At 37.4% G+C, this 26,416-nt stretch overlaps 1 protein-coding gene across 4 annotated transcripts in view; it reads right to left on the bottom strand.

Moving 5' to 3' along the window:
• Positions 1–23,982, bottom strand: part of slc6a6b (solute carrier family 6 member 6b) — a 34,616-nt gene extending 10,634 nt beyond the window's left edge. The window contains exons 1-9 of one of the 4 annotated variants that reach the window (XM_015348141.2): positions 23,788–23,982; positions 10,868–11,097; positions 10,441–10,575; positions 6,221–6,455; positions 5,393–5,525; positions 3,895–4,029; positions 3,027–3,130; positions 2,790–2,914; positions 719–831 (exon numbers count right to left, since the gene is read on the bottom strand). In XM_015348141.2, coding sequence (XP_015203627.1) covers positions 719–831; positions 2,790–2,914; positions 3,027–3,130; positions 3,895–4,029; positions 5,393–5,525; positions 6,221–6,455; positions 10,441–10,575; positions 10,868–11,096 — 1,209 coding nt within the window. In that variant the 5' untranslated portion in view covers position 11,097; positions 23,788–23,982. Of the gene's footprint in view, positions 1–718; positions 832–2,789; positions 2,915–3,026; positions 3,131–3,894; positions 4,030–5,392; positions 5,526–6,220; positions 6,456–10,440; positions 10,576–10,867; positions 11,098–15,896; positions 15,993–19,155; positions 19,180–19,279; positions 19,424–23,787 lie in introns of those variants that run through there. The other 3 variants (XM_015348142.2, XM_069189433.1, XM_006630998.3) reach the window with 3 other exon arrangements.
• Positions 23,983–26,416: the final 2,434 nt, after the last annotated feature.

Here is a 26,416-nt window from a genome sequence, read left to right on the forward strand (position 1 = left end):
AGATGAATGTAGGAAAGGCAATGATTTATCTACTGTCATTTTTCAGTGACCAAAGTTCACAAAAAAATCCTAATACTTGTTATCAGTTTTATTCCCAAATCACTTTAAAACCACAGAAAGGAAATATCAATGTAATCATTGTGTAGATATTAAGATGCTCATGGTTTAGAAGTTTTAACACCTCAAGGTGAAACAGGATGCCTATTCATTGGCTTCTGGCAAATGGCTCAGTCATAAATCCTCAAGGCTTAATGTAAATATTATTTTCAAACAGGAAGGATCGAACGGGAAAGGCTTAAAAAGCATGGAGCAGCAGTACTGCATACTTGAGGGCTAACTTAAAATTCAAATATGGAGTGTGTGGAACTCTCCACTCATGTACACACTCTGTACCATCAGTCTACATAAATCTATGTGCCCTCTCTTTGTCACTTTTTAATTCAGGTTGAATTGTGCAGCAAATGGCGAGGCAGAGTCAAATGTATCTAATAGTCTAAAAATACTTATTGCTAATATCACAACCAGTGTTTAGTGTTTTTTTTATATTTGTACCATAGATAATACAGTGCACATATTTTGTTTTTGCACTGGCAGTTCTGACATTGCCTAATGATGCACAATGTTGTGAAAAAAAAACCCTTAAAAACACACATTTGAAATGTACAGTGTAAAAGACATGGAGTCAAAAAACAAAGCATGAAGAGGACATTTAGCTTACCTGGCTGTCGAGGCCCAAGAGCAGAAGCATGATGAAGAAGAGAATGGCCCAGAATGTGGGTAGTGGCATCATAGAAACAGCTTTAGGGTAGGCAATGAAGGCCAAGCCAGGACCTAGAGGGGAAGAAAACAGAAAAGGGGAGGGGGAAGGGGAGAGAAGATAATAAGTAAGGTGGTTCATTTTTTTAAAATCTGATCCAAGCCAAAACGCCAGATCCAAAACAAAAGCAGCATTTGGCGGGGAACAGATTAGAATCCATGAGATGCGTATATGTAAGGCAAGCGAAGCACATCTTTAAAAGGGGTGCTGTATATGGTTTGTCTTCCTCAATTCAGTGGTGTAGCTACTGAAATGATCTGTTGCAAGATTTATCTCCAAATGTATTTACTGAAACAGGGTTAAAACGCTTCAGCATTGAACCGTGTTCGTCTCCAAGAAGGAGCTCTTTCTGTACCAAACAGAAACCTTGCCAAGTTATCACGGTAACAGAGAGGTGAAGGGGCAGGGCGTACTGATTGACTCCATTTGCCTCTTTAGTTTTGCATGATGCGCAAGGGTGCCGTTGGTTTACCTGTTCGGCAGACATTCAAAACAAAACAAGAAAAGAACTGTTGCAATCCGTTTAGCTGCAGAAGTTACGATTAGAGCATTCATAACAGACACAACAGACTTGATGAACTGATGAGCCCACGTTTCTTTAATCCAAAAACAATTCGCATAAGTGTCCAGCAGCATTTTTCAGGTCAAGATGTCACAACAGAAGCTTCAACAAGCCAATCTTGCTTAATAACACCTTTTCACTGCTTACCTTAATGTGGTTTAGTTCAAATATTTCATGTCTTCCAGCTCTCTGAAGATACAATTTTATATAACAGCCTTCTACATTATATTGATCCATTTCCCATTTTGCGCCATGTTTAAATACTATCCAAGTAGGATGCAAATTAAGAGGTACAAATTGTATCCAAATTAGATGAAAGTACAGAACATCTGAAAGATAGCTTCCCCCAATGCCTGCCCTTCCATCCCCACTGAGTAACTAATACTGATGGATCAACAAGCAGAGGGTTGCTTTTAGAGTTGTATCTTCAAAGAAACACATTGTTGTAGACAAGGAAACTAAACACTGAAAAAGGGAGCCAGTGAAACAGGATCTCAGTTTAAAGCAATCAGGTAAACCCCATTTACTAAAGGCAGAGACTAAACAACTGCTATGACAGCAAATGCAAAATTTCTGAAGTTCAATTTCCTTAGAAAAAAAATGTGACCTGAAAAAAATCACCACACCGAAACGTGTTGGCCAAGTTGCCACATGAAGAGAAAAAAACCCCAGAGGTGCAATAATGTGAGCATGCCGAGTGAAAACACATCTGCATATCCAGTTAAAAGATAAACAGGGAAAAAGGGAAGAATGAATGGAATCCGTCTCGGACATCAGCCAGTGGTTCTTAACATCTTTCGAAAATTTCCAAAAGAATGCCCAGTGGTTTCAAACAAACCGATAAGTGGTTGCAGGTAATTACAGCCCATTGTGCGACAGCATAATACTTCATCATTTGATTTTTTTTTACTTGGCACAAGATGTTGTGGCTGGTTAACTACTGTATGTTTTTTTTTGCTTCTCTCCAATATCTGTCTTTAGAAACGGACTGTCTGAGCAGCACACTCACATATAAAGTAAACGAGGAAAAGAATATGCCGCTTTTTTAACTGACAGACGCTTCTTTGCCACTAGTTTTTCTAGATGAAATCCAATAATACAGTACGAGAACATTCCCCAGCGTTTTCTTGTTTTAAGATCTCTCTCGAGAGCTTTACGCATGTGCACATCCAGCAAAACGGATTCTTTTCCACCGGAGTCTCACGGTTCGGTTTTCGTTTGTGTTTACGTTTTTCTAAAAATCAGGAACGTTTGACCGCAAACTCTTACTTCACTGTCGTTCTTATTTCCCGTTAAAAAATGATTTTGTGTTCTTTTAGGTTTGTCTTTTTTTTTTCTAGAAATTGAAGTTTTTTTTACCAACTCTTTAAGTAGCAGCGCCCACCATCACTGCTACTTTTACCCTCGTACCTGACTCTGCCACATCGGCAATGTCCACCCCTTGCTCTTGTGCCATGAAGCCCAGGACGGAAAATATTGCGAAGCCAGACACAAAACTGGTACCGCTGTTCAGGCCTCCCAGCAGCAAACAGTCCCTAAGTCACACATATGTCATGGAGTTTGTTAATTAACACAAAAGGTCCCCCTTTTTATAACCCAAGTTTACAGCACTACCCCACCTCCCTCCCCCGCAGCTAGGAAGCCTACCTGTAGCAGTTGTATTTGTATTTGTTGTAGCTCCCCAGTGAAGTCATTGCTCCCAGGCAGATTGCATATGAGAAGAAAATTTGAGTCCCCGCATCTATCCACACCTAAGATAAAAAAAGACTAAATCAGAGGGGCTGTAAATTGAAAAATGCACCTCGGCACATGTATCAGAACACCATCCCTCCTGGAGCCTATGTTGTTGCAGTTAGCTCATACCAAAGGGATGTCTGCCATTTCCTATGCATTACCGCTCCTTACCACATGCCTGTGGCTCTGGAGACTCATTCTAATAAAGTTTGCTTTGTATTGTGTGTTTCTATAAAAAAAAATGTAAGTAGTGGAAAGAAAAAAAACTCCTGCATCCTAACAAAAACTGGCAAGCATGTGTTTATTTGGTGTATAAAAAAAGGAAAAAATTTGACTGGACAAAAATTTTAATTCCTTCCACACCCTTAATATATTAATCACTTGGGTCTTTAGCAGACATGTCTTAATCCACTTTGGCCTCACATGCTTGGAACAGATTGTATCATTATATTTAGCTCTGCCAAGTCTTTTTCCAATGCCTGAAAGTCCCATTAAAGTCTTATGTTTACCATCCATATACAGTCCCATGAGATGGTTTTATTATGAATCACAAGCAACCAACTAACCTTCATTCCCCTAGTTTAACACTTAATGATATAATGATGTTTAGGTTAATGGCTGTGCTTCAGACTTGTGTACTAGAAAGTCAAGTACTGTGCAGAATGCTCATATATCAAGGAAAGCGAAAATCTGAAAAGTGTCCCTGGGTACATCGGTAAAGCACATTTTTATTCTGTTTCGTCCACGCGTAACGGGGCACAGAAAGGGGATGGGCTCTTACCTCTGGGTCTGCCAGGCGGCTGAGATCTGGATAAAGATAAAACTTGATTCCTTCGGCGGCACCTGGCAGGGTGACCCCACGAACCAGCAACACAATCAACATGACGAAAGGGAATGTTGCTGTGATGTACACAACCTGAATGAGACAATCCCCCAAAACAAGAAATCAGTGATTGCATGTATAGACAGCTAATTTGACATAACAGCTAAAAAAAAAAAAAAAAAAAAAGCATTTTAACAGTTCTATCACGGAAGCTGATTTTAATCGTGCAGTTGCACACTATACACAATTAAAGTGCATTTTACACACATGATGCACCCCCTGACAACTGTTTAAATCATACAGCCTTTCTATTTTCAAATAAAAAAAAAGAGATGTACATTGATTTTGCATGTTAATGCCTGTTAAGCATATAAAAAGAACAACAGAAGCTGCAATAGGACCTTTTAGTCTTCATCTCTGCTTGTACTTGGGCTAAAAACAGACTGGCCAGCTATTAAGACTACAGCTGTTGTAAAGCAGTTCAGCTGTCCTGGGTTGGCAGATCACTGGTGCTAGAGTATAACATTATAAAGGCCAGGAAACACCATGCTGATTGATGGCAATTCAGAAGACAACGTATTCTGTATACGGAATGGAAATTGACTCCACATCCAAACTACTATAAATATGAATGCGTGCCAGACAATAGTTTCTCCTTCCAAATGTTTCAGATGCCTATCAATTGGAAGCCACAAATGGACTTGACAAGAAATGAAACAAGAGATTCACCTACAAGGCCACATCTGCAAAGGTTTTACCACAGTGCCATTTATAACAACTATAACTGCAATCTTTTATAGAGAATGCAAACTCTCAAATATTTTTCAGAGATTTACATATCATCTTACATTTATAACCTAATGTTTTAAAGATGCATGTTTTGTTATATTTCTTTATTTTGTTAATTAAATGTAAAATTTAAATTTTGCTAAGTTACTGTTTATTATGTAATTTAAAGTAATGGTAAAGAACCATCTATGGTTTCCAAACAATTTGGATAATGTGCATTTCAAGTTCAAAAACTTGTCAGAAAACAATTACTGGACTATTCCACTATTGCTGCTGAAATAAATAACATTATATGCACAGGACTAACTGAATCACTATAGACATACAGTGTACAGTAGTAATATAATATATATGTATGTAGTAATATATATGTTTCAGACACTAGAGGCAAGACTTCTTGGGAAGATAAACTGGCACGATGGTGAAAATGGAAAATCTGAAGTGTCTGCAGCATAAATCTGCACAATAGATAACAGTTATAACACCAGGCAATGAAGACACCACAATTAATAAACAATACTGTCTGTGGTAGTTATGGAAACTAATTAAATATATCAAGGCAGTATACACACAGTTTAGTTTAGGAAATAAGATAACAAATGGCAGCGTTTGGATGGAGACTGGTGAAGCTGGTGGGAGGCTACAAGGTGTCGAAAACAGTTCTTACTTTCCCAGTCGACTTCACTCCTTTCCAGATACAGAAGAAGCAAATAACCCAGACGGCCAAAAGGCAGAGAGCAAGATCCCACTTGAGAACGCCCACCTCATCAATACTACTGGAGATGCTCAGAACATTCCGTCTGTTGGGAAAACACAGGCGTTCACATTAATATGGCCTGTCACACAGTATTCCATTCTTTGGTTCTGATTTATCATTGTGTTTTCTACATGACACACTTAAGCTTTTGCTAACAAGCTTCTGTATTATTGAATTTATAATTCTGTATTATAAAAAGAGATGTGTAATTATCTGTGTATCCTGTAAACCCGAACAAACTGGTTCAGAAGAAGAGCGAAGTACATTTTGTAATGAGAAACCAAACCCTCAGGAAATAAAGGTTCAAGAAAATTTGGCAAATATTTGTATACCTGGAGGTAACCGTTTTATTCCCATACTGTTAAATCCAGTATATAAAAGCACACTGTAATTGGTGGTTTATTTAGGAACAATGTACAGTAGCTGGAATGTCTTTTACAATATAAAAATGTACTGAAAATATATGTATAAAAATAAACATTTAAGGGTTTTTTTTCCCCCCACACAATGTAATGCACAAACATCACCCAGTTCTCTAAACCTAAATATACAATAACTTAGTGCCGTCAGTTAAAGACAACAACGAAAACATTACGCAACAGAAGCACTGAGGTTATATTTTACCTTATTTAAATAGTGCAGTAAAAATGTATGAACACCTGATCAAATACTAATACTGAAGCCCAGGTTACAATATCAATAGAGAGAAAAATGTGAAAAATAAGCGGAAATGCTTACTCCCAGAATTCTGTAACAGGAGAGGTGAAGTTGGTAGTGTTCAACGACAACCAGAGGGTCTTGTTCTTTCGGAGTGTGTCCTCCACGCAGCTGGGGGTGTTCCAGGGTTGATTGCACCTGGCCCAGGGCAGCTCAGGCTGGAAGCACTGAAACAGGTAGTACAGGCCCCAGGCTAGGATCACGATGTAGTACACGTTGAGCAAGGAGACGATCACAATTGAAGCATAGCCAATACCTAAGAAAAAGAAAACAAACACTTATTTCTTGGTGCTGTGGAAAAAATAAACATCTACACACTGTATACTTGAAGACTAAAGAATCTTATTTTATCTCTAAATAGCACCGAGAGAAGGCTCCTCTCATACAGTATATTCTGTTACACAGTAAGATACATACTGTATTAGCACAAAGTGGTCTCAATGGGTGCATAGGTGCTTGGAATTGTTTACTTCTTCATTTGTTTTGTTTCCTATTCTCAATAAAAGCTTCTGAGCAACTACACTCCCATTGAGACCATTTTGTGCTAATGGTTTTCTTAACCGTTCTTGGAGAAATGTTAACACTTTTATTGCAGCAAGGTTATTTGCACAGTGTATGTGTACGATCTCTATGTGTACCGTCATTTATCACTCAATTTATTCTTAAGGTTTTGACCATTTTTGGAAAATAGGTTTTAATAATAATTATTAATTGCTTACACCTATATAGCACTTTTCTGGACACTCTACTCAAAGCACTTTACAGGTAATAGGGACTCCCCTCCACCACCACCAATGTGCAGCATCCACCTGGATGATGCGACGGCAGCCATAGTGCGCCAGAGTGCTCAACACACCTCAGCTATTAGTGAGGAGGAGAGCATAGTGATGAAGCCAATTCACAGATAGGGATTATTAGGAGGCCGTTGATTGGTAAGGGCCAATGGGAAATTTGGCCAGGACACTGGAGTTACACCTAGGTTTTGGGTTTTCTTCCTCAGGCACTTTTGTTGTCAACAGCACCAGTTCCATAAATGCCCCTCAGGGTGTTACAGCACTGAATGGAACACTTAAATCTACCAGTAAAAGCAGCCCTCTTTAGCTAGAATTTGATTTCTATTCTTGCATCACGCATGTTTTTGTTCCAAAGATCTTTAGTGTTCTACTAATGACCACATATTTATAACTCTCCAATGCTATCAATGCCCATACATATACAGGCCTTGAGATGCTGTGGCATTTTCTGATGGGTTGTCTAACAAATGAATGACATTGTACCATGTAAACATAATATTGGATTTGGTAAGTCAAAACTTTCATCTATAATTTATAATTTGACAGGTGTACACACTTCTCATCAGTACCCATAATTATACCATTACAAAATGCTGGATTTTGAAATCTCTTGACACAGGTGCCACCTCAAGCAGGTAGGTGCTCCGGAGTCCAAATGCTGAAAAAACTTTGGCAGGAAATTGCTGAGCACCCACCAAAAAAAAAAACAGAGGGCATGCTACACACCCATGTGATTAAGTATAGTTTACAATTAAAATATTACATATATGCAGTTCAATTCAAATTTAATACATTTAATATCTAAGGGGCTGTTCCTTCTGACCTGCTTTGACTCATGGCCTATTTTCTGTGTAATCATATTCCATCCAACTGGAACTAGATATGTATCCTCGTCACTGTTATATAAAGCACCTACAGGAAAACATCAAATTTGCTGCTTAGGATTTAGCATTTATGGGTTATTTGTGTGGAGATTATAAAGCAAATGAGGACCTCAGGATAAAAGATCTTGAATCCCCCACTTCCACAAAAGATGAAGTTCAGAAACACTCCATTAAACATTTGGTTTAATACAATCAAGCCTACTAAGATGACAATTTTAACAAAATACATTTAAAACTAAAAGCTAACAAAGCACCATTAAAAGGACACCAAGATTAAAAATGGCATCAGACTATTTTTAATTGCTGATAGAATGGCTTTCGTGCCATGAGACTGAGCTAAAGCCCTATTTATTCCCAAATACTGAGGAGAAGAAGCAGAGTTGCTGTAGCTGTTACTTGATAATGTACAGTAAAACTAGTCCTGCCAGAGGTTCATCAGCATTGGCTGGAGTGCCAATGAAATCCAGTAATGACGTCAAGACCTCGGCCACCTGTGAATGTTTCTCTTTCTGCAGAGTGCCTGTGAGGCTGACTGATAGCCGTTTCAGCACCACGTGATTAGCTGACAAGTTAATTAACAGCTGGTCTAACTCTATAGCCATTTTTCTCACTGGTCTGGCAGGAGATTACTGTTAAAATATTGGAGTTTCACCTTTCTGTCACTGATCACACAAATACGATACTGCAATGAATATTAGGCCTGGTTTGAAATGTTCAGCACACTCCCTTAACTGCGTGCAAAAAACCGTACTGGTGCTAAACAGTCAAATCAATCCACTCTGGTTTCAACCAAGATTGCACTTTAAGTATATTAAGTGAATATCCCCTGGATGGAAAATATGCAACAGTCCCGGCGTATACTGTATTATCAATCCACCTAATGAGTGGAAGGTATGTTATTCTTAAACAGGACACAGAAAAGTCAAGAATATACAGTAAGTATCCTACAGCCATCACTTATAAATCAAATCATCTGAAAAAAGTACCTTGCAACCACAAGTTTTTGTATTCCCATCCTGTCGCTGATCTAATACGGGCCCACTGTGCTGTGGCTATAGCATCATAAAGTATTATTCTGCACAAAAAGGCATTGCTTTTCTCAACTTTCCTATCAATATGAACTGCTTGTTTTGAAAAAGAACTGTGACCTAAATAAATGCTGCAATGCTGCCATTTTCTGACATTTTCTGTTCATAAGATGTCTCCTCTTTGAATAGCTCCTAGGTCTGCACTCATTGCTAGGCATCTCCCTGATGTTGTTTCTCCACTCTGCTGCCATGACAACCCAGAACGCAGCACACACTGTACATGCGTAATTCTTCGGCCCTGTATTTTTACATGGAATCCAAGCGCACAATTACAGGCGCTGAGCTCAGTGAGGAAATTGAATTTCAAGAGTTGAAAATGCATTCATATTAAATGCTGCTCTTGATGTACTACACTGCTTACAGCATCTGAATCAAAGGTAGTGTGCTGTACCAGGTGGAAGACAGGGAAGAGATTAGATGTGCTGGTCCAGAGGGTTAAACAATCCAGAGTGATTTCTTTCATACATGAAAGGGCAGCCTAATTAAGCAAGTACAGTTCAGTTGGCTGTGGAAGAAAAGGCAGGCTGAAGGGAACATGTTGTATCTTCTGGGATCCTAGCAACCAGGGCCACAATAAAAGTTGAACTGTGTTTAATAGGTTTAAATAAGGCTCAGCAGAGGAACAAAGCAAGTCAGTATTCCTACTTTTCGCCTATATGGAAAAACAGTACAGGTGTAAGTGTAAGTAAAAATGCTATTTATATTGATATTGCATATAATCGATCAAGTTGACAATTTTGATAAAAAGCTCTTGACAGGTTTTAAATTTGTGTTCCACTCATCGCTCCTTTATGTGCATATGATCAAAGTGTCCGAAGATGGTTCTTTAGTGTGCCTAACACATGAAAGCTTTCCCAGATACTGTACTAGAAAACTGTGCAGCACTCAATGGATGGTGTGCTTAAGAATAAAAAATTAAGCAAAGCATGCAGGTACACTGCAATGACAATTTGCAAAGTATGTATATAAAGGAAGTGTTTTTGATGGTTGCATTACTTGCACAATTGGGGAGCATGATCAGTGATCATCATTTCAAGTTTATATATCCAGAAGACAACATTCACAACTAGCTATTGGAGTATCACCTTTTTAATCTTCACCAAGGACAAGAAATGTACACACATCCAAACATAATATGGAACCAAATAAGAGATCATTGATTTCTACTGCCTTCTGCTTTAAATAGGGCATTTCATTTTATAAGCTGAGACCTTTTAACTTTGAACATAACTTTTGTATGATACGCTTGATTTTCTTTAAATTTGATCACGACTTACCAGGTATCTTATCACAACGATTAATCACTTTAAAAATATATACAAGGTGGTCCAATATACAGAAAAATGTTGTCCTTCATCTGAACGATGTGAACCTGTACTTCTTTTAACTGCACTGCAGTTTGCACTATTTGTACTGTATTGCACTGTTTGCAGTACACTGGATTCCTCTCCGAAGCGGAGTTTAAGCACACTCACCAGTAAAGATTGGGCAGAGCTTTTCCCAGCAGGTGATTCCGCCTTCAGAAGTGAACTGACCCAGAGCCACCTCCAGGAAAAACACGGGCAAGCCTCCACCAAACAGGAAAATGAAATACGGGATGAGAAATGCACCTGGAGGAATAAATAACCACAGGTCAGTAAAATGATCTGGGAGTGGAAAAAACACACAAAAAACAAATCATGTTTATAAAAACATAACTGCCTATTTTTTCGTGTACTTGACATACCTATTTTTCATTTAAAAAAAATGTGCTTCCATGAGCCTACTACAATAATTCGCATTCAGGTCCAAAATCATTTTCAGAAATCTCATTAACCAATGCCTATCTGTTAGAAGTATCATTTTCCAATCACATTTGAAACGAACAAAACATTCATTCAACACTCATTCGGAGATGCTCACCTCCGCCATTTTTATAGCAGAGGTAGGGAAACCGCCAGACGTTCCCTAAACCGACAAAGCCGCCCGCTACGGACAGGACAAAGTCGAGCTTGCTCGCCCACTTCTCGCGCTGGGGTGGTTTGCCCTCTGCCTCGTCTTCCGGACGGGTTCCTGGGCTCTTGCCTGGCGAGGGCTTGAGAGTGTCCTTGTGGAAATCCTTCAAGCATTGGAGCTTCTCTTTCTGTGCCATGCTGTTCCAGAGAAGGAAAGACGAGAGAAAGAGTCGTGAGTCCCTCGAGGAACGGCATGAAGCCCTGGATTGGCACAGACACTGTGCCGGTGGACCAAGCGGCAGGAGCAAAAGTGACCGTCCAGCTCTGCACCTCCAAACGCAAAGACTGCAGGAGGGGGTACTGTGATTTAGGAAAAGTAGCAAAGCCCACTCCCTACTGCTGGGCAATTTGCCTAAAGAACTGTATATATGGAAAACAGTCTCCTCCTCCCTGCTCCCCAACACAACACACTGTTCCCCATGCAAATACACACTCATTTATCCTGCTAAAATTAGCAGTGACCACCCCCCCAACCTCCCCAACATGTCTATAGTGTAAAGCTGAGTCAGCCCCAGCAGTGAGTTTTAATCCATCTAAAATGAAGAGCTGTTTGCACTACTTTATAGAGCGAGAGGAAAAATCCAACTCAAAATGGATGTCACCGTGGCTGCCTGGTATAACTGTCCAGGCGCTGCAATGTCTACATAAAATCGGATGAACCCATAACCAAATTTGGAAAGTTTCCGTCATTTGCCTGCTTTTTAAAGCATTTCTTTTAAAATTTGAGGTTTAAAGACTACACATCTCAATCATAAACCTGAGTTTGCTGTTGATAAGAGCAGAAAATATTATTTTAGTTATACTTTTCAGAAAACTGTCATAAGAAGAAACAGAGATGGATTCTCCGTGACCCTCCATGCCCAGAAGGCATTAAAAAGCTCAGCGTTCATATATAGATATTACACTTTTAAAATACCTAAAATAATGCTTCCAAGAACCATGTTCAATTCTGCAGTATGTAATATGCCTAGCCCTCATCTTAATTCACGGAGCTGGTGCACAGTTCAGCTGTTTTTTGTAATGTGAATCTGAAGCAAAGGCCCTGTGTTATTCAGGAGGGAAGAAATGCCAGAACAGGAACAGAAATTGGTTTCTGCAGAATGTGTTCTCTCTGACTGTTTGCCATGTGCTTCAGACCACATGCTAACTGACAGTTGGCTACGCACTTAAGTTTTTTGGTTTTCTGGAGGGAAAAGGGGGGAAAAAAATGATCCACACAAAAACAGAAAACTGGAAACCACTGAGGCTGCCTCACATGGTTTCCAATCAGGAAAAACTGCCTGTGTCAATGTGAGAAAACAGCTACAGAATGTTCTTTCCTAATTCCTACAAGTATTACACAATATGCCAAACACACCAATGAATTATATTTCAGAACGACTGTGTAGCCTTAAGTTATGTTTACACTATCAAGATACTATTCCAAGAAAAAAAAGCACTGTTATTAGTGTCCTGGGTATCACATTACAAGCACAGTGCCAGAAAATTGCAGCACTCCTTTTACATGATCCAGTGGACAGATTAACTAGGACAAGAAATTCTTTGGCTTCTAATAGGCAGGCTGGTTTTCAGTTCATGTTGCTAAAACAAATGGCAATGTGTCCAGAATAACCATTGTTCAATTTGCTTCTTCTGGCCATTTTGTTTTAAAAACAAAATTCTCTTAAGTACAGTGCCAGAAATACCTTTGGATCACATTCCCTGTCCTTTGGCACTAGTTCAAAGTGAGACACAGCCAAAACCTTAAACTGAGAAACTGATTTTGTGTTGAAGGCATGGGCTGTCCGTCATCTGTTAATTACAAAGAACTCACAACAGGGACTATCATTCAACCAAATTATAAACCTTTGCATCCCCTTCCAGAGTTACATATATTAGCAAAAATCATAAATGTGTGAATAACACAATAAAAGAACGTACTAACGCTTAATTGGCACAACTGTAAATGAAGACAAAAAAATACTGTGTGACTGTAAAACAGTGATGCAGTAGTTTTTTTTTTTTCTCATTACAGATTGTCTGAAAATAATTGCCTGTACTTCTGTTTTTCTACAAACAAAATATTAGGTCTCAATGAAAGAATAATATTAATAGTTTAAATTCCAATTTTGTTATCTTATCAAATTCCTTCTGAGTCATTAGGTTTTTAAAACTGTTTCCAGAAAATGTGATTAGATTCTGCACTTGCTTCTCAACGGTCTCCTGTGTTTTTACTTTGTTTTGTTTGGACGTACAACAGATTATAAACAATGGAGACCACCACAGCTTTAAAAAAAAAGCCCAGAGGAATTAAAACAGTGAAAGTAAAAACAGAAATACCCGCATGGCTTAATGGCTTCAGCCCACATTTACTATTTAAGAAAATAATAATACTCAAGAATGTTTACTCAAAATATACTGGAGAAATACCTATTTATAACTGTCAGATGAGAGCCAAGCGAATTGAAAAAAAACATAAACTATTGTTTTATGATGCAAGCTTCATTTTCCGTTAAAGTTCAAGCAGCTTTTTAACCTGAATATGAGAAAGATGTGTGGCCAGCTGTATAGAAAATAGACTAACAGGTCAGTGCTCTACACTCTTTATCCTTCATTACCCTCTAATTCAAACACAGTGAGTCATTCTAAACACTGCAGGTTGCAAGTTCACTTGATTTTCAAAGGATCCCTTTGACCGCGATGAAATAAGACATTTTAAAGAATAGAAAAGTTTAGTTCAGTCCAAAACTCAAGTGTCCTGTCAACTGACATTTCCATTCTTTTATCTTTCATTACCACTGTTTATTCTTCAATATTTGAAGAAGGTTTTTACATTTCAGATAAAAAAGGTCTACTACATCATTCCAAACAAGAGCCTTCTGTAGAAACTCTGCACACATTACCAGCATCAGTCCCTTATTTTTTTATTACTTTTTCCCTCGGACTCCACATTACAAAAGCGGAGGTACAAACAATTTTGATTTTCCCTTTCCATCACATCTTACAATAGAACCCATTTCAGAACTGTATGGTTACTCCCACATTTAAATAGAAAGGATTCTATTTTTATACTGATGTATCCGTGTCTATACAATAAGTACATTTTTTTTCAGTGCAAGAGCACACAAGATTAGCAGCAAAGATATAAATCAGAAGATGCTGTAGGGCATCGCCTGCTGATTCCTTTACTTTAATTATAATACAGAGAAGAAAACACAAACAAACAGATTGTTATTCATTTTTTCTATGGGGTCAAGAAATTAATTTCTCTGTGGATATAAATAAATGCTTAGACTTTGCTTTGATTACCTCTTACTTGCTTAAGGGAAAAAAGGGGGACCTTCTCTTACGCAGTAGAAATACAAAACTCTTATTTTAGGAATTTAGAAAAGGAAACTAGTATTTATCACCTCCAGATATAGCTCTCACTAGGACTGACAACTTCTGAATGTACCCCCTTTATGAAGACATGATGGTATTTTGGTCATCTGCATTCACTTTGCACTGCTATGTTTTAATTCTCTTGGTCCACAGAACCTCTGATGCTTTCTAATATTTCTCAGCATTTGTTGGTTCTGTTCCAGTCTTTGATGCACAATAGGTTTGGCTATATTCTGATGCATTGCATCCAAGTGGAAAAAGCTCTCTAAGGAAAGGGTAGTTTGTTTCCAGTCAAAGTTGATCAATTTAAGTCAACTTCTACAATACATTTTAATATTGTGACTTTTGTGTCGGCAGTGTAAACCATTCTTAATATTGCAATGAAGCACACTGTCTAAATCAAAACCCTGTGGTGCTAAAGAGTTATGATGCATAGTTTCAAATTATTATTGAGGCAATGACACCTACATGTCTATTCTACACGTCTATTCCTTCAACTTTCTTCTTCTACTGAAACAGATTCAAAACAGTAGAAAGGCCAATGTCTTCCGTGACACCTCTTATTCCGTACGATACTTCTCATCAACATTTAAACAAGTAGGGAAGGATTCTCACAAAACTTCTCTGCCAGTTTGCAGAAACATTTCCTGCAAAAACATGGCAAAACTCAATAAAAAAAATGTACTTTGTTTCCTTTAATCTGTAAATATCTCAAGTATTCCAAATTGTCTGTCGCTGCACATAAAGACAGCTTTACATAAGGTACAATTCAGCTTTTGAAATTGGCTTTGTACAATAAAGCTTGGTAAAATCTGTTTATGTTATCTGGTGTTTCATACAAATTCTTTAAAAGTAGTACACTGTCAGACTATTCAGGTAATCTACTGTACCTGCTAATCTGTGACCTTCCTCACCCTTATGACTCCTTTTCACACCACCTTAACAGAGCTTCAGTAGCTGTTCATGACAAAGTTCAGGGTCTACAAATGTTTTCGCCCTTTTCAACATGACTGCTTTTAGTTTACTTTACATTCTAGCTTCCACAAACAGACACACAATATTTTTGAGAATAATAATAATAATAATAATAATAATAATAATAATAATAATAATATAGAGCACTGAACCCACAATCTTTCAGTTAAATCCCAGATCCCTTATAGTAGTAGTATACAAACTACTACTTGAAGAAAAATCTGTTCCCAGAATATAGAGAGAAAAAATATGAAATATTACCAAGAATGTGGAACAGTTGCTGTCCAATTATTTTTTCTTACGATTATTCATCCCACTAGCAAAAGGTGAGAAACAACATGACATTCTGCTTTTACACATTCACTGAACTAGACACTGATGTAAAATGTTCACAGAGAACAACTGGAATCTGAGATAGGACTGAATAAAGTATATTTTTCAAATGCAAATTCCGAAAAGTCACCAAGAAAAAACAATGTTTTATAAGTTTCAAAGTTGTCATTCAATACATCGAACATCTGATTAGTCCAATTATTTGAAAGACTTAACAAAACATGATTATTGTACATTGTTTCATTAATAATACTTAACTTTTCACTTACATTTCCTTCATAGCAGCAAGTGGCAGGTCTTTGTGATTCTCCACTTGTCACCATGCCTCTTTTAAATACCTTAATATCATCTCAGCCCATTCGAAATGAAGCTGACAGTAAGAACCGCCCCTTGACTAAATACAATTAAATACAATCTGGAGATTGGGCACAGCTTACAGCCCTGGGTTCTCACGTGACACTGGGGGAAGACTGTAAATTTCCATTTACCAACAAAGCAGAAGCCACTGAATTATTAACTCTGTGTGTATCACTTGAGCTTGTTCACTCAGATTCTGAGACCTAGACTAAATAGGTAGGGTCAAGAGAGTTGTGGGCAATCCACACCTCCCAAGTGTGAACGGATAGTGTGCACTTCATTGGACACATTCTAGTAATAAGGTAAAAAAGTGTTGTACAAAGTTTTCAAAATTCCCTTATGTTACCCTCAACCTTCAACCCACCTTAAACTCCGCTTTTTCTTGTTTCACATTTTCCTTTACATATACAGTACCTTTGTATAGCTGATTAAATTATATGACTGTACTTGATAATGCATACTTACAAATTAGTTGTCTGCTAACTTAGTGCTCTTATTCATGGCAAGCGAAATACAGATTAAAGTAAATTTAACACAGAAAACGGAGATTCTGTTGCCTTCAATAAAACAAAAATAATCTTTCCAGATTCAAATATGAAGTATACAGCCAACACTATGGTTGGAATTTTGTAATTCTTTTGCTCGTGCCAAAAGAACTGATAAAATAACGGATGCCAAATCGAATACTTTGCTGCTTGAAGATGAAACTGGAGAATAATGTCAAAGGAGCCAAACTGGTATAAATCATTTACATGAGGCACACATTTGAAATGAAGTCTAACATGTATTCTAATGAGCCTTACAAAAACCTCTCAAACGAGAATTCTGTTGCTTAACACATTTGATAACACGTAGGCAGTTTTCACCAAAACTCCTGTGCTAACCAAAAATTGAAAATTTCTTTTCAAATAGCCCTTAAGCACAGTTTCTGACCCTAGTCTTTTTTCCCCAAAAAAATTGTGGTACACCATTTTAAACTCTCAGACTTGGGTAAAAAAGGAAACTTTAAAGTGGAAGAACAAGTCAAGTTTTCTTTTGTTTTTAATCACTGTTCTCACTCAGTGGCATTAGTGCAAGATCTTTTAATTTAAAAAAGCATTTTCCTATTAAGTCACATCTGAAATGTGAACAGTGCCTATAGGAAACCACTTTAGGAGCAGTTCACTTGTTAGTTAGATGTTCACTGGGTAGTTACATAATGTAATATGTTTCAAGTGCACATATTTTACCTGAAGGCTCATACATTTAAGTGCTTCTACATATACCACTTCACACTGCCTGCTGTATTCTAACATTCACTTATGTAGCGCACAGCAGAGACAAAAGCTATAACATTGATTTCATATTTTGAAAAAACATCCCCAGTTGTTAATTTTGTGATCATCAATAAAAAACCCAACATGTCTAAATGAGCTTCAGCCACTCTTGAAACATTTGGTTTTCCGTTTCCTTTTTAATCTGAACCTGCGGTTTTCGAGTATGTTATTTAAAAAGTAAATTTCAATCATCCTTCCACCAGACTAATAATCAAAGTCTTCTAAAGCAAAAATATGACATTTGTGAACCTGCAGTGGAAAACGTTTTAAAACTCACCATTCAAAAATTAAGCTTGGAACTGTTCAAAACAGTCATAGGATAATGAGTTACAGAATAAGTAAATTTACCTGCATATTTTTTACCATCATTAAATGCGCATGACAGCTCCAATAATAGAAATCTAATAAAACAGGTTGCTTACTATGCATAGAAAATGTTGAATTTAAAAGTAGAAGTCTTTTATAATGATACACTTGAATATTCTAAAAACAGCTAAGGAAATTCATTTTAGACAGTTGAGAATTACGAATTAACAGGAAAACAAGGAAAAAGAAGCAGGTCACTGTGTGATCGTTAATAATTGACTTCTTCAGGCAGTTCAGGACAAGCTATAAAGATGTGTCAAACATACTGCCTATGTGATTAAATTCTAATGAAGTCATAGTGAACAAAGGTCAGTTACCATTCCCAATTACTTTTTTGTCATCTCTCTGTATCATCTGTCACATATCTACACTTTACACATGATGATACTATCAGGAATTGGTCAGTATCAAGTCATGAAATTAGACTTTTCTTTATTCCTAAAGGTTGAACACCATAAACTGTAGAAGATTTAATAATCACTGGCTTATTCTTCACAGCATTTTCAGCTGAATCCAAAAAGGTGTCCCTGAATTAGCTTCTTCGGTAAGGTAATGAGATGCACACAAAAAGACTGTGAGTTTTTTTAAACAACTCAGGTTGGTTAACTTAGACTTTGGAATCAACATGGAAATGCATTTTTTTTAGATTCCAGTAAACAACAGCTTCACAATTGCTTCAGTATCTACCCAAAGATTATATTAAGATCACATGTGAAGAACTCACTACCAAACCTGATCATTTTACACCTGACCATGTAGGTACTATTAATTCGCTAGTGCATGAATACTGGAAAACGACATCAGATTGCCTATAAAGTGCTGTCTACCATACTAGCGTAATGTGCAGAAAAATATTTCCAGTTTAAAAAGGAGCATTTGGTTGATAATACTCCACTATGATCATATGAAAAAACAGATCATAATTGATCCATTTCAGGGTTTGTGAGCTCCAAGCTCTTCACAGATTCTACCAGTGAAGCACTGAAGATGGATGGGTTTTTACAAATCAGTTTTATGAATTGGGTTTTTATTAATTTAAATTTGACAAAAACACAACTATATCAAAACAAACAGCAAAAGTGGACATTTCCCCAACTCTCACACCCCCCACCTTGCTACCCCTCACCTTCCAGATTCCACTCAAAGGGAAACCTACACAAGAAACAGTCAGCTTTGAAAGAAACATCCTATAATAAAGATGTGAGAACGACAGCAGGACTGCAGTTGTAAGTTCAAGCATTTACCTTCACACATCAGACTATGCAAATGTATTCAAAATATGCCAGTTCCTCTTGCAACATACAGTAAGTCAAAATATTATGCAGTGGGAGACCTACTGGTTTCTATCCCACTTTCTCATGCAATGAAAAGCTGTTGTCTTCACAGTGACATTGAACTAGGCTTTCCATATAAATCCATCCTTCTGCCCAGGTTATACAATTGGCAGTTCTGATTTCCTGTGTTAAGAAAGGAAATTAAAAGTACTTACATGAACATAATCAAACAAAAAAAATGTACACCGCATACAGTATTATCCAAAAGTGAAACTCTAATCTGAAATGCATCTGTCCCCCATGTCTGAAAAAGTCTCTTCACTTTCACAATTACTGTACCTGTCACTTTCTGCTCCCCTCTCATGAGGAAGAGCAGAGCACAGAGCTGCTTTATGAGTCTGCTCCAGTGTTGCTTTTCTTCAGCCCTTCCAATGTCACTGTATAAGCAATAGGGGAGCAAGCTACCAATGTGACCAAAAACAGAACAAAAAAACAACCTCGCCAGGGTCCTAAAGTCATATTGACAATCCCTGTCCAGGCTGCAAACACTTAAAACCTCTTGTGGCAAGGGGTGAGAGGGGAGGGGGGCAGGGGGAGTGGGAATGTACTAAACACTGTCACTTTAATGAAACCACAACTCTTTGCAAAGAAAACTGGACACTTCCCAGACTTGGGGTGGGGGCCTGTCTATGTTCCAGCATCATAACTAAGGAGTCCAATGATCCTGCGACACTTCTCCAAGTCAAATTAATGGAGGAAAACTTGGAAATACTTCAACTGTCCCTACAGTCTCCCTGCACAACTCCCCCATGATAACCAGTCTGTCCCATTTTGAGCATTGTTCCATCCTGTCGAGACCATACTTTGTAAAAAAAAAAAAGAAATTAAAATTGTGATATTTTTGCAACTACGAAAATGTTGAGCCAAGCTTCTGGTATGTACAAGATAACTAGACAATGTACTGAAAATACATACAAACATGACTAAAGGAGAAAGCAGATGTCATTTTTAAAGCTGTACAGTAAAAAGAGGAAACTTGTCAATTCTGCTTATCATGCACAGTCACAGTTATGAGGAAGGAAAGCAACAGAATGGCTTCTGCAGCTCAAAAAAGGGAAGTGTAAAATACAATGGTTGAAAAATCAAATTCTAAGCTGATTTTTAGAAATACAGCTATCTGCATTTACCGGGTGTATAGAAAAAGTATGTATAAACCAATTTAATTAAGCATTTGCACCTAGCTGGTTTGTAACGGTCCTGAAGTGCATCAGAGATAAATCTTACAAAAACCCTCGTTTAACTAAAGAAAAACAGAGCTTCTCAACCTCCATACGTCATGTCCCAGTACAAAATAAATCATAACTGGTAAGAGCTGGGGCTAGGATATATGCAAGAAGGACTTTAAGATAACAGCTTGCCATTGAGCATCAGACAAAAGCATTTCATACATCACCAAGTAGGACCTAAGAAGATATGAATCCTACATACTAGCCTGTGTGGTTAAAATACACATACAGTATTGCAAATTCCAGACCTGCTCAAGTGGTTCTGAACTACACTGCTGTTGTCCCCATTAGCCCCAGCATTTCTCACTGGCGTCTTGAAAAGATTTAATTGAGATGTAATCAAAAAGGTGGAAACCCTGCCAAACACAGCAGTGTGCAGTCTCCCTCCACTGAGTACATGCAAACTCTATACATTATGTAAAAGATTTATGGATTTAGAACACTAGACTTAGAAATGTAAGCCTCTCAGATTCTCAGAAGCCAGATCAGATTGGCTAGCCTACAGTATGCGAGTTACTGTACACCACGACCCACAGTGTCATTGACTGGGTACTACAAGCGGTCCTCTTCTTTATTTTGAAAATAAAGTGTGGTTTATACATAGTTCTTTATACTTTTACACTTCTAAAATGTACCCCCGCCGGCAGAAAAAAGCGAATTTTAATATTCACTAAGCTATCTTTTAACTGAACCTTACATGGAAAACAAGAAAAACAAGCTATAGTCCGAATAAGACTTTACTTGTTGTTTTGTCTGTTATCATGCCAAAAACTGGTAGTGGAAATTTACCACATTTAAAAAAAATCTTCTTTTGGAAAGCCCAAGAATTCACAACACTTTATCTAAGGAAAACAGAAACACTGCATGTCACAACCTGATGATAAACATATGTGCCTTCTGCAGACTACTGTTAATCCACTGATACACACATATAAGACTTAATATATATCCAAATGACTTTTTTTGAAAAAATATTGAAGTATCATTCATAAATTTGGCTGTTAAATAACATTTGCAACTGAAACAGAGACAAAAGCCACAGCAGAACATTATTTGCAAGAAATCTCGAAAATTGAATATACATTTGTAATGTAAAATCATTGACACCCTACACCCTCGTTACTTTCCCACAGTAACTTTTACCCACCTTCCAACAACATGTTTACAAGACGGTTCAATACTGGCATTAATTAAAGCTGTACAGGAAATGGTTAAAATACTGCAATCCATAGTAACCGTAGCATGTGTGGAAGTTTTAAAAAGATTCATATTGGCTTTTAGTAGTGCCACTTGTTACAATAAAAACGACTGCTAACGCTGACTTAGGGAGAAAATTCACTGGCTCTGATCACAGCTCTTAATAAAAACCGTCCTCTGGTCCTCATGAAGTCTTATTGGGTTTTCTGAGCAATTAGTAAGGGTTTACAGTAACTACTGCCATTTCTATCGTTACCATAGACGATAGGCAATACAGAATTCACATTAATGGTCTTATGTATTGGGTCTCTCAAATGCAATAGAGTAGTATGAGGTTAAGTGACCACCTGTCAAGGATGCGGACTATAGATTATTGGCAATTTGTTTTATAAAGGCAAACAATTAAGGCTTTCTAGTGTGCTGCAATGAAAGACCGTTCAGTTTACCAACCACCTAGTTTCCTGCCTCAGTACATTGCGACAACCATTTTGAGTCCACAAGAAATTCTACATTTCTAAAAACTAATGACCAGGCCTGTGGATTAATGACCTTGTCGTTTTTGTTATTCTTCCGTATTGTCGTAGTATTAAATGTGTGCGTACATTCTAAACCGCTTTTATTTTCTCAAAAGAAACGTTAATGTAACGATATAACACTCAAACTACTCATTTAAAGATCCAATTCTAGGCTACCGTAAACAACTTTTAAAGATCCAATAAAGAACTACCGTACATCTGGTAGCAGAAGCGAGTAGCAAATTGCAGACGCTGTTAGAAAAGACCGTTGATGACACAAAGCATTTTACTCCGCTGGCACCATGAGAGAAGACAACACGCCGGACAAATGCATCCTGTACTTCCATTTATTCAAACCCAAGACCGTATTCATTCATAAATCGTTGTTGTATTTTATGAGTTACTTCGCCGTATTCTTATCACCTATTTCGTTCCTCTCTCAGGGACGCTGTCACAGATCAGTTTAATCTGCAGGCACGTCAGTACAACTAATGAACTGCGTCCAGCAATAACCTCGGATAATCTCAACATTGTGAACAGAAAAGACTACAGATTCCCAAATACCCGTTGCGTTCAAGTGCGATAGCTAACGCAACTGCAAAATGAGACAAAATAAAGAAACCACAGTATCGCAAAATTCAGACTGTGACACTTTATTCATAAAGTCTTCTCAATTATAAGGAGCACATCTAAACAAGAACAATTACCATTAAAATTGGGTTAAAAAAGGATATCCAAACACGCTAATTATTTTTTTTATCTACACTCAGAAGAACACAACGCAGGTTAATTACACGCTTGGAAACGACACGGCTTCGCCTAATACAGTATATTTCCTTGTAAAGGCAATGGGAGCCCAGCCCTAGCGAAGAGACACCATCGACTGGAGTAATACAATGACACGGAAACACTGCATATTTTAACTGAAAGAGAGGATAGATACCGCCGACAAATGCGTTACGTTACGAATTGGCGATCGAGAAATGCATCATAAATCCAATTACCTCCGACATATACCTGAACAATAACAGGCGTTGTTGCTGTACATTACAGTACGGTTACTCCCCACCTGCTACACCCCCTTCCAAACAAATAAAGAAGAACAACCTGAAACAACGGTTGTTGAAAACAATCCTTAAAGCTTCTTTTATTTATGTCTTGTCACCAAACATCACTTCGTCGTATCTTACAAGGTCCTTTATAAATATGTTTCGAGACGGTATCCATTCCAGCGCAGAAAAAAAAACCCAAAAGTCTCAATACCGGTGTACTGTACTACCTGCTTGCTAACACTGAAAAGACTGAATCTTTTGTTTCCTAAATCCAAAACTCCCTTTTTCTTAAAGATGAAACATCGTTTTAAGATTATTCGCGGTATAACAAAATCCCGCCTGATAAGTCACGTGGAAATGCAAAAGCATCCGTTTTAAACGGTAATAAAACAGCAATTCTCAAAAGCCTAACATCCATCATTAACAGTTTCATTTTAAAACAGAAAAATGTCTGAGTTCAGCACCCACCCCCGATGCTACCGTCTGCCCTTCTCTATGTTGAGATACTATGCTGGAGCAAATAAAATGTTCAGTTAAGACCTAAAAAAGCCCAGCATCTTCTAAAAATGAACACACTTAGCAATAAAAGTAAATAGAAATAAGCATAAGGAAGAATACGATCAAAATGAGAACATTATAGCGAAAAAGAACAAGGGAACCATAAATCTATTATCTGTGATAAGAAAAAATAATCTTTTATAAAATTAATTTTCAGCAGAAAATCAATAGTCGTAGAAATAAAACGTTTCTCCATCTGTTCCCTTGACAGTTCGTAGACAAAGGCGATGTTCAGTTACCTGTAATATTACTTCCTTTTATTCCTTTTGAAGTGTGCTGTCCCTTGTCTATTGTGCGGTGTCTGAGTGTTGAATAAGAGAATTACAAGACTAGATTTAATTTATAAGCTTTTCTTTTTGACCTTTGTCTCTTAAAATGGGTGACCATCAGACAGCAGCATGAGTGGAAAAACACCGGCCAGCCTTCCTGTGCAACAGGAGAGCTTCTTCTTAAAGAGGCAGGTTCCTGAAAATTGTCGCTGCTGCGCACATTATTTCGCTTTCTGTGTGCGACTGCACAGCTACGCAGATTAAAAAAAAAAGGGGAAGTATTGAACAAAAAACACCAAGGGCAAACGTAGTCCATACTTGCACACTAAATACACCGTTTCGTTTGCAAACAGATATCAGATAAGGGCATATTCAATGCCGGTGGCCGTTATCACGGCAGTTATCAAGTAACTCTCTTTCAAACAAAGTCGCTTACATACAATTAATTGCATCGCACCGTCAGGTCCCAGATCCCATACTATTTTGTTGATTTTTGTTTCAACAGTATGGATATAGTGTAAGGTGTGGCCTGCCCAGTGTTAAGTTTAAGGTTTAAGTTTAGGTTTAATGTGATCGGAGTGCGAACGTAATACAATGAGAATGACGTAATATAGCAGAATTGAAGGATTATACTTGAGAGCAGAGCTTTGCTGTGCTTATTTCTTGAGAATTAAAGAATGTATTTATGAGGATGCACAGTTCTTTAACCCTGAGGTGGTCTTTTCTCACACACATCATGATCTTAATTCAGTTTATACATTGGCTGACAGGCCAATAACCATGTAATCTGACAATGATATTGAAAGCAAGATACTTTTATCTATATTTTGTAATTTCTACTCGTGAGATCAGGATTATAATTCAGGAAAGCTTTTCCTCAGATTCAATCTAATGTTTCATTGTAAGGTACATTATTGGAAGTACAGTAAATGATTTACCACTGCCTTTTTGTTAGCTTTAGCATAAAATACTGGTTTGGGCGAAGCAAGTTTAGAATTGATAGATACTCCAAAGAAAGGAAATACAAGTTTTGGAAAAGTTATAGCGGGTAGATCCGTCAGCATGTGTAGGCTGCAAAGGAAAAGGTAAAGGGTTATTCCATGCTGAAAGGAAAATAAAAGAGAAAGAAATGAGACATGTTTTCAGCATGGAGTAAACCTTTACAAGCTTTGGTAAGATACCAATTAAGGTTATGATGTTTTTGCTAACCTCCTTCTTCTTTCTAAAAGTAGAAATTGACCCTAAAATGTTCTCATATAATGTTGAGGTGCTATTTTCGGAAGGACATCATAAATCAAAGAAATCCCATATCAGTCATATCCCCACATGCTATTATAAAGAGAAATGAAAACAAAATAAGTTGTTTTTGAAAACACACTGTATGGTCATCATTAAATGTCACATTCACATGTTGTGTTATCAAACAGATGTCTGTCAGAGAAGTTCTTTTGCAGATATTGCTTTTAGAGTGCAAATAGAGACATGTCATCATTTAAACTCACCATATTGGTGTGTAGGGGTCTAGTTTTGACATAGTATTGTCAGTATGTTGAAAAAGGTGGCTGATTTTTTATTATAGGCTCCTGCTTCGGAAATGAACATTTTAATTCTTCATTTATTTTTTGTGTCTCCCAGTCAAAACAGATTATATTCAAGATTCAAGATTCAAGATTTCTTTATTTGCCATATACAACAAGTGTATTGGAATGCTTACTCATTCAGCTGTACCCAGTAACATTAGAAAAAAACAAATAGATACAAATGACAAACAGACATGGACAATAAATTTAGACAATAGACATTATAATACAGCCAAGACAGGACATAGTGCAAACAGTGCAGTACAGTACCTTAAAGTACAGGTGCTAATATGTGCAGGTGCTAATTGAGCAGTTTATGATGCGGACTGCTTGGGGGAAGAAACTGTTTTTGAATCTATATCATGATGGCTACCTGTATTTATGGCTCACTACTTTAAAAACCAAGTTCTTAAATATCTTATTGAACATCTACAAGTGATCTTTAAAGAAGACATGCTATGATAAAGAAGAATGTCTTCATTTCATTCACTGATATTTAGTTTGCATGTAAACATCTCTGTATTTCATTCCATTAGACTTTTAAAACAATATAATGTTATCTAAATCATGTTTACTCTCCACTAAAGCACTAGATTAGGCTCAGACCAATGAAGATCTGCAAAAAACGACTACTTGGTCTAAGAATTCCATGTTCACACTTGTTGCACAGATGACCAGATTTTATGATATTCCTGCCCTAATGTTTGCCATTGCATATATTAAAATGGAATCTACATAAATCTTTTTTTTTTTCATTTGTGGATCAAGTACAGATGTGTACTGTATCTATTTCTATTCCATTGTAAATAGATTACTCTTTTTTACATCCTTGCACACTGGTCTCACCCCTCTATCCATAAGCAAAAGAATATTCAAACTATTAAAAGTAATTGGAATCCTAAGTCAATGGTGAAAGGATGTATTAAATGTGTGAACATTGATATTTCACTGATTAGCTCACCTGAACTGCTTTTAGTGTCCTGTTGTTATTAGCGTTTGCCCATTGAACAATATTAACA

The sequence above is a fragment of the Lepisosteus oculatus genome, chromosome 4 (assembly GCF_040954835.1).
Source record: "Lepisosteus oculatus isolate fLepOcu1 chromosome 4, fLepOcu1.hap2, whole genome shotgun sequence".
Taxonomy (NCBI): Eukaryota; Metazoa; Chordata; class Actinopteri; order Semionotiformes; family Lepisosteidae; genus Lepisosteus; species Lepisosteus oculatus.